Raw genomic sequence first — 9,736 nt, 5'->3', positions numbered from 1 at the left:
GAATGTACATCTGTGATTAATGATAAACATTTTATTTCTAACTCTTAATCATAATATTTGGGATTCAGTCAATTTTTGCAGGACATTATTTCGCTTGCACATTTTAAATTTATTACTGTTTATTCTGAAACTACAATGGACTTCACCTGAAAATATGTCCAGAATATAACTAAGAACATCTGATAGAGATAATTATTTTGGAAACATTTTCACTGGAAAGGAAACTAAATTCACTCTCGGGAGTATGGTCTCTAATAGTGTTTCCTTTTCCTCTGAATAATAGAATAAAATAAAACCATTCTGGGAAGTGTCAACAAAATCTTAATTTGATGTATAAGGGCTGAAAAGCCAATGCCAGAGAAGGAGAATCATGGGACAAAATTTGTTTACACAGATGCTGGACTGTCTCCAAAATAGTTCTAAATCCACCCAGGGCTGAACAATGGGACCAAAATGAGGCATCAAAGAACAATTAATATATGTTATCTTGCTCCCATTTGCTATCACACTATGTGGGATTTGTTTTTCCCTACAAGTACACATAGTCAACGCAGTGTAAAGTTTTTCTAAACCATTAGTTGTGTAAGCACATAGTCAGGGAAGGAGTCAACAACAAAGGTTTGATTGGAGTTGGCCTGCCTTCCTGCTTTTATTTTTGTACAACAGTTTCAGGTAGAATACAAGCAGTTGCTTCATAAAAAAATAATGGTTTTTTGAATGTAAAATCTGCAGGTATCTGGGCTGGAGATTAACTCCCCTACAGCTAGCACCAGCACAGACTGACACCTTGAGCTAAGCTGAAATGGAGCACTTTACTTTCAGCTTCTGACTTGAAGAAGAGCTACTTTGAATGAACAACTTTATGAACAATAAAATATATTGAACATAATATTATATAGAAAAATACATACGTGTTTATTGTTTATACTCACTAGAATATGCTAGATTTTTGATTATAGCCTGCAAGAAATTGAGTACCTATTCAGTGACTCATTTTCTTTTTGAATGTTTCAGAGTTAATATTGTCCAGGTGGCCACTGGCAGAGCAAAACTGTCTTCCTACACTTGACCTCCACAATTGAAAAAATAATCATTGCCTTTCTTTAGGAGAGCTGTCAGCTAACAGTGGGACCATAACCTCAGAAAACTTAGATTTCCCATCACTTACTTTGTTTTGTTAAAAAAACTTTGATCTGGAGTGCATACATGTGGTAGGGAGGGGAGAGGAAAAGGAAAGGCCAGTATGAATTGTACAGAGCACAGGCAGAGTAGGATACCATTTTGAAATAAATCATATAAACAAACCATAACAGGGAGATCTTTGATAGTCTGAGAACTGTATAGAGCCAGTAACCTCAACTCAAAGCATAGGACCATTTCATGAATGTTCCAGGAAAGCTCAGATACTGTATTTCCCTAATGTGGTAGAATAACAGCTCTGAATTGCTAAAAAGCTGAATTTTCTACCCCTTTTCACCACCACCACTTCAAAACCGAGTAAAACCCCCAAAAATTAAAAAAGCACTTTATTGGAACAGCAGCACATGTACCCTAATTTGAGAAGAAAGTGAAGAATAGAGATATAAATTGGACACTGCTCATTACTTGAAGTGTTCTCTTTCAGCCAATTTTACTTGCGGCTTCAGTTTGCAGATGTTTCTTTTGTATCTCCAAAATGTTTTCAAAATCACTCACTAATATGTCATGCCAAAACTTGTCTCATTCTATAACTCTGTCGCATTATATGGCAGTTCTGGATGTATAATGCACAATTTCATTTGTTCTCAGAAGTCTTCTTTTTGGCCATCTTATGTGATATAGTGAATTTATACAGTTATGCAAATGTCAGGACAACCGGTTATTTTACACTCATGAGAACATTGTATTTACAAACTTCATAAAAACTACTGGGTTGTATAATAACAAATAGAAAGAATTTGGGAATAAATTACATTTTAAAGTCTTGAGAAGCATAAATCCTGGATGGCAGTACTATAAAGTGGTTGTTGCTGTAACTACGTAATCTAGTCTAATACAGATGGGTTGTATATATACATATGGTAGTTCCGGGTCATAGTATGTTTACACTGAAGTCACCAGCAATAAAGGCTGAAGCTAACTTCAGAATAAAGCAAACAAATATCTGAGCCTAAGTAGAGAAATTAGTTCTAAAGAATTCTAGTTTCCTGTTGATCTATGTCTTCCAGCTGGTCAGCTTTCATATCTGAAGTAACTTCTGTGTGCCGAGAAAGCTTATAATGTTTTTCTTCCATTTAATGTTAAACTGCGACTTCCGTGTGAAGTCTTTCCATCATCAAGGCACTTTAATGGCCTATCCCCTTTATCAGGCCTCCTATTTTTATGACATTTGTAGATGATTTATTATCCTTGGGACCTCCAGCCTCTACTTCACATGTGGCTGAAATCAGAGGCAGGGGAACTCATACACATACACATTCACAAGCCCTGTTTCCATAGGAAATCACTCTAAAAAGATACTCTTCTGCCTTTTGTTTTACAAGAAGTGATCTCACTGTAATCAGAACGGATGTCCTATAAAAGAAATTGCATGCTTTTCCCATTCAAATGAAAGATAAACAGTTAACAGTACGGAGTATGAGAAGAGTAAACAAGCAGCAGTAAGCGATAGACCAGTGACCACTGGGAAGGCGTAATGGTCCACTTAAAGCAGCAGTATTCTGCTTCTTTTGGAAGGGAGGAAGGGTTTTCATATAGACTCATAGAATCACAGAATACCCTAAGTTGGAAGGGACCCATTAGGATCACTGAGTCCAACTCCTGACTTCACACAGGACCACCCAAAAATCAGACCATATGTCTGAGAGCATTGCCCAGATGCTTCTTCAACTCCAGCAAGCTCAGAGTTCATGACCACTTCCCTGTGGTCATCTCGTATCACAGAATCACAGGGGATGGAAGGGACCTCTGGAGACCAAGTCCAACCCCCTGCCAATGCAGCTTCCCTACAGTAATTTGCACAGGAAAGCATCCACATGGGTCTTGAACATCTCCAAGGAAAGAGACTCCACAACCTCTCTGGGCAGCCCGTTCCAATGCTCTGTTATATCATGCCATGGATTGTTGCATCTGTTTTCCCATCCCTACTTAGTCTATTTCTGATTATAAACTTAATAAGTTCTTCTACAACTCATTTTTTTTTCTGTTTCTATGGTGAAATTGCCTCCACTAATAACAAACAACCTCTTTCTAATATTCAGCGTGTGAATACAGCAGAGATCTTTGGGTTCACATTATAGTCACGAAAAATACAAAATGGAGATAGTATAAAGATTGGCCAAGTCAAAAAGGCAAAGTTAGAGGACCCAGGAAAACAGTTATATTTATACAGAGCATGAAAAAAATGCAAACAATGTTCTCCATCTACAAATTCTTATTGAAAATGATAAATATTCCAATATTATGGTTAAGAGTCATCTTCCCTCTTTGGTAGGATGAACATAGAGATTAGAATTTTCTGCTGTTTGGGTGAACTCAGTAATACAATAGATACAGTGAGCAGCTAAAAAAAATCAATAGGCTTGCAGTTTGATTCTGCAATGGATTCTACAGTGACTGATGCTGCAAACTAGAAGCATACAGTTCTCCAGATCCTCCAGACTTCCGAATTTGATAGATACCTCCTTGTCACCTGTCACTAAACAGTTTCACACTTAGGGTATGTTTGTCTGGTGTGACCGAACATCACCTAAACCTTGTAATTTAGTTCAATCTGACAACTCCTTGGAAGAAAAGTAGTATCATAGGCTCCATTTCCCAACCAGAGTAAAAGTAATATTCAAGACACTGATATTTCTGAGTATTTATTGTGGCACTTTAAAGCATATAAACTCCATTTCTAGGTGTTTCAAGTCACTTCAAAAAATAAAATGAGGCTTTAAGTTTTAGGCAGTATTTCAGTAGGTCTTTGTTAAGAGTTTTAGAATGTTACTGGACAGGAAATATGAATTCTGCTAGGAAAACAAAGAGCACTCTCAAATTAAGGCTTCCTTGAAGCAAAGCACTTGCATCTTTACTTAAGATATCATGTCTATTGGCTCACTAGTGTCTATATTTTTTCAGATAAGAAATTTGTGGGTTTCAAACATGGAAAAAACAAGCCAATCCCTGAAAATACATTCCATTATCTAAATGCCAACAAGGTTTATCTCTTATTTATACCAGCGAATTCTATTTACTTTGTAATGCATAAGATAGAAACAACTGAGAGCCTGAACTTTGAATGTTTTTTTCTACTTCTGATTTTACTACCTTAGCAATTAAAGATGAAAAAGCTGGTTAAAATTTAGTCTGCTATGAACTGTTCATTACCATTCTTCGCATTATCTTGAAGGGAAAGCAATTTGTAGTAGAGCCTAAAACCAAACTGAGTTTTTATAAAACCTCACTTTAAGATTTTACTATAGTAACAACATTTGCACTTAATATATTTGAAAATTTTATTTAATAGCCTCATAAGTTCAGAATAGTTACATAATAGTTACATCACGGCTTTTAAAAAGGATTGCACTCAGCTACTCAGTCCATTGAAATACTAGAAAACAGGGAAAAGGAAATTACGGAGTGTAGAGGAGCTCTGTCCACCGGACTGAGTTGTTTGTAGCAAGTTCCTACTGAATATGAAGATGTCCTCATGCCTTCTGGTAGACTCTAACACACTTGACACCATTCATGTCACATTCCTAGAAGATAAAGAAATGAATTCATTCATTTGCCTTGCCTTGGTACAGAATGTAAGGGAAAAGGCTGCAGCTCAGGATTTTTAGAGTTACGTTTCAGGCTACTGACTAGCAGCACTCGAATTGGGTAGAAGGGCTGAACTCACCACCACCAACTGTCCATCCACAAGTTTCCGTGTTATTACGGTCTTCTTGCCATCCCATTCCTGCTCCTGGATCAACGACCCATCATCTTTTAAGCTGACAAGTGTCTGAAAAACAGAACCCGAGTGTTAATATTTTACAGACAGTATTTGATGAAGGCTGATGCTTTCCAACCTACTTTCTTCCAAAGGAAAAATTCCCACTCCAGCTCACTCAATAGTAATTTTGTCATTGAATTCTACAAAGCCAGGATATTATCTTAATTTTTTATTAATCCTCTTCTTACGTTAGCTGACTGTTCACTTCCTGCTCGGACACATTCCTGCATACAACAGACCTTTGACAGCACAGACAACTTCAATAACAAGAGCAGACTACATTCTCTGTTCATCTCTTTGTGAAAGGGCTTTGAGCTTTTGTGTAACACTGATTCGATCTTGCAAAAACAGATGAATTGCCAGTACATGGTTGAAGAGATGGGGAATGGTACATAGAGAGCACTCACACAAAGAGATAAGGAGACACGTTTGATGGTTTCTTTGCGTTTAACCTCCTTTTGAGTTAAGATTCTCCCTACTCAGTGCAAAGAGAAGCTTTTTTTGCCTTATGAAACTGGTGACTAGGGACGGTGATTCACATTTATGCCTGGTGTATAGCCCCTGCACACTGAGCCGGTCTCTTGTTATGCAAATAGGAGTGGTTGAGCAGTCAGGTCAGCTGCAGGGCTGCATTGCCTCTGATTAAACATCAATGGGATTTTTTCCATAGGCTTCCAATAAAGTGGCATTTGGCTTTAAAATGGATTTAAAGGTCTGTTAGTTTTACTAACACAATGCTTGTCTAACAAATTGAAGACAACAGTACACAAGACAAGATTAGTTTCAGCATTTTCCCTCTTTGGAAATTGCTTGCTCCAGAAAAAAATCAATTGATTTCAACGATACTTACAGAGACAGCTGTTCATCAAATAAAGCATTGTTAGCAAGGATGCCAAAGCTGACTTCTAAACAGTGTCTTCATCCACAAAACACCAAAGAACTATATTTATTCAGTAGAAAGTCTGGAACACTGACCTGAGTTTTTCTGCCATCTAATGTGTTTTCCTCAAACTTCTCACCAATCTTGAAGCTGAACTGTGAAGTTTTAAAGGTGCTTTCTGTTTTTACGGTGATTGTATCCCCCTCCTTAATGATGTAAACATCTGGTTTCGCCATGCTTCCCATTTTTCTCATGGCCATACCCACACCTGCAAGGCAAGAGGCACAGAGTGTCACAAAGTCAGCTAAACCCTAAGGCTTAGGGCCATGCAGGAATTCAAATACTTAATTCCCATTTAATTAGGCACTCAAGTACGCTTGAGAATCAAAGCTCAAGAGTCCCAAAGAAACAGGATGTTTTAAATTATCCATTGATGGGGAAGGAAAAAAGCTTGTTTGCAAGGTTATTCCTTTGCTTCCTCAAAGAGCTGCAGCTAAATCTGTTTTGTGCTTTAGAGGACTCACAAATATCCTGAAACTCAGCACTGAATTTTTCCAAATAGAAATAAAAAATAAACAAGAAAATAAATGCAAAAGCATCAACAAATATACAAAAAATAATGTTCTGAATGCTTTAAAAACTCTGAAGTATGGATCTCCAACCTTTTAGCTTGCCTGGGCTGCACTGAGTGAAATGGAATTGTCTTGGACAGCATATAAAACATATAATATAATAAAAATATATAATATAATAATGTATATAAGTAACATTTTTTTGTTTGTTTGTTTTTTTGTATTACGTGAAATACTGCTTTCAGGCAACTTGCAGGCAGGACCTTACGAAATGACTGGAAATTCAACACATTATGAGTATCATATGGAGACTGTCATCCTTAAAACACTCCAGCAAATAAAAGATTCTCCCTGCCTCAGCCCCTGTATGCGCTCAGGGGCTACATGCTATGCTTGAGTCTTTTTGATCTGAGGGGTGAAGACAGAAATAAGATAGTATTCAAACAACAAACTGGACTCCGTTAAACGGGAAAGTATAGATCTGAACCAAGAGTTGATAAGCAACCAAATGGATTGAGAAGTGCCACCAAGTGGGCGTGCAGTTAGAAGCGCTGTCATGTACAGCTCAGCACCCCGCTGGAGTGCACAGGATGCTTGGGTGAGGGCTGAGTCCACGAAACAATGATTACAGTTTCCTTGGGAGGTGCAAATAAGAAAGAAACTCCCAACCACTGCTTCTCCAGAATCAGATGAGATTCCAAGAGCGAACCATGAGCACAAGCCTGCAGAGCACAAAGTGGTCCTCCTGAGTCCGGGTGTTCTGATGGAACTGGAAGGTACTGGCACGGTGACCCCCGCCCATCCCTTTGCTGTTATCCAGTCCAGGGTGAGTTACCGATCATTGACACCTTGAAATCCAGCTACAGAGGTGAGCCGAGTCATTCTTTCCATGTGGCAAGCAGTGAAATGAAAACGTCCTTATCTTGGAATTGTCTTCTACACTGACTGAGCAGAATCCGCAGAAATCTCACAGTGTGACTCAATGGGATCATGGGCAGAGCTTCCTAAGCAGCCAGTAACCTGCCCGAATTGCAGTTGTAAAAAAGAAAAGCGAGCGGCTTAAGATTGCGATCTAGAAGCAAGCCGACGGGTCGCTGCCTACACACGGGAGGTGCTCTGGAATTGCCCCACTTCATCTCTACTGTGAAGCTGCAGCTCCTGCCTAGCACCACGGCATCCTAATGCACGGCTGAGCTAAGCCCAGCTCAGATGTCTGAATTTCCTCCATCACAGTCTCCCGAGGGGCTCAGTTCAGAAGGTTTGCTCAGCTCTCACTTCCCGCACGCCGACAGGCATCACAAACGTGATCACAGCTACTGCTGCCTGCAGAGCATAACCGTAGCGATGTCTTTTGTATTTTACATGAAAAGAGCCTGACCTAAATGCCTTCCTCTCCTCCAAAGAGGCTCAAGGCAAAATCCCCCCCTTGTTAAGAAAGCATCCCTGTCTTCAGCACTGGATAAACCGCGGAGAACAACAGCTTCTAAATGCACAGACACTGCAACGTCTATCACCTGTCAGCCAGGATGCTCACAGGGATGCAGGAAACTGCTCTCGATTCAGCACCACGAGCGCTGCAGAACGTACAGCAGCCTGGGACTGCGGACAGCGCGCCGGGGCCGGGTGCTCTGCGCAGAGAGCGGCCCGCGGAGCGCAGCCAGCCCCGGGCACCACGTGCAGCTGATCCGCTTTGGGTCGCACCCGGCCGGCGGGAGGCGGCCCGAGCTCAGCGCTCTGCCCTGCTCCGGGCGGCGTCACCTCGGCCCGCGGCCCCGCATCCCCCCCGCGCCGAGCCGGCCCCGCTCCGTCCGCGGCACCGCCGGGGAGGGAGGAGCTGTGCCAGGCGGTAATCCGGGTCCGGCAGCCGGCGGGAGGGGGAGCGGCGGGGATGTGCCCGCTTGGCACCAGCACCTGCCCGCGGTGCAAAAGAAATAAAGAAAAAAAAGAATTTTAAAAAGGGATTTCCGACATCTGTACGACGAGGAGGAGGAGGTGGCCACGCCGGGATCGGGGCGCGGAGCCCGCGGTGCCGCTCCCCGGAGCCGCCGCGGATTCCCCCCGCGGACCTTGGACAGAGCCTCGGCGGCGGCTCCGGGCCGGGCCGCGAGGTGCCGGGCTCCCTGCCCGAGGCGGAGGGCCCCCGTCTCCTTACCCAGCTCCTTCATGTACTCCTCAAAGCCCTCGCTGGAGACCAGGCACCATTTGCCTAAAAACGCGTCGATGGCCATGGCGATGGCGGCGGCGGTGGCGAAGTCCCCGGGGAGGCTGGGAGGCAGAACGACGAGCAGCAGCGGGGCCGCGGCCGCCTTTATAGCGGGGCCGGGGACGTGTGCCGCCGGGGAGAGCCAATGGGACGCCCGCCGCGCCCCGGCCCCTTCCCCGCAGAGCCCCCGCCCGCAGAGCCCCGCCCGCGGCGTCGGCAAGAGCGGGCACGTCGTGCTGCTCTTCCTCCTCCTCCTCCTCCTCCTCCCGCGCACACACACACGCACACGCACGCACTTCCCTGCCCGCGCACCCGCAGCCCCACAGCCAGGGTACCCGCACCCCGCGGGCACAGGGCAGCAGGCCCTGCTGGGGACTTCGCAGCCTTCGCGCTTCTTTGGATAAAGAAGAAAAATCCATCCGGCGCCTCCGGCTGCGAAAGGATCCAAAAGTGGCTGCCGGGATTTGGGCTGCAAAGGAGGCTTTGGCATTCTGGGGCACTGGATCCTAAACTGCACCGCTTGTTACAAATCACAGTAATGGGGGTGTTATTTTTATAGCTATTTCAGGTAGCACTGAGCAAGGGGCATCATATGGCACGGAGACAAAACAATCATAGAATATCCCAATTTGGAAGAGAGCCATTACAATCGTCTAGTCCAACTCCTGGCTCCACAGAGGACCTCCCAGAAAATCAGACCATAAAGAACTCAGCGTTCCAGAACTGCTTATTGGCCCTTCTGACAATCCCCTAGATCCCCTTGGCACGTCTCATTGTACCACACTGCAGCAGTGTGTGTCTTCCTGCAGACCCGGCAGACTCGTTATGTACGCATGGCGATGGGCAGCAAACACGATCAGCCTAAACATGGAATTTACACATGTGCTTATCACAGAATCATAGAATCACAGAATACCCCGAGTTGGAAGGGACCCGTAAGGATCATCGAGTCCAACTCCTGGCTCCACACAGGACCACCCAAAATTCAAACCATGACTGCAGTACATAGGAGAAAACAAAGCCTTCGTGCAACCTCATAGTTTAGCACAGGGAAAATGCAGATTTGATCCTAGTGCATCTGCAGTACCCTAATTCCCACTTCTGACAGGAAAGCACTGCAG

At 43.4% G+C, this 9,736-nt stretch overlaps 1 protein-coding gene across 1 annotated transcript; it reads right to left on the bottom strand.

The window, feature by feature from the left end:
- Positions 3,827–9,120, bottom strand: LOC110394542. The gene is made up of 4 exons (XM_021388453.1): positions 8,565–9,120; positions 5,936–6,108; positions 4,865–4,969; positions 3,827–4,721 (listed from the first exon to the last, which is right to left on the bottom strand). The coding sequence occupies exons 1-4, from the start codon at positions 9,103–9,105 to the stop codon at positions 4,671–4,673; spliced, it is 870 nt and encodes a 289-aa protein (XP_021244128.1). The 5' UTR covers positions 9,106–9,120; the 3' UTR covers positions 3,827–4,670.

The sequence above is a fragment of the Numida meleagris genome, chromosome 2 (genome assembly GCF_002078875.1).
Source record: "Numida meleagris isolate 19003 breed g44 Domestic line chromosome 2, NumMel1.0, whole genome shotgun sequence".
Lineage (NCBI taxonomy): Eukaryota > Metazoa > Chordata > Aves > Galliformes > Numididae > Numida > Numida meleagris.
The sequence above is the reverse complement of the archived record's forward strand: the minus strand, read 5'-3'. Positions and strand labels throughout refer to the sequence as shown.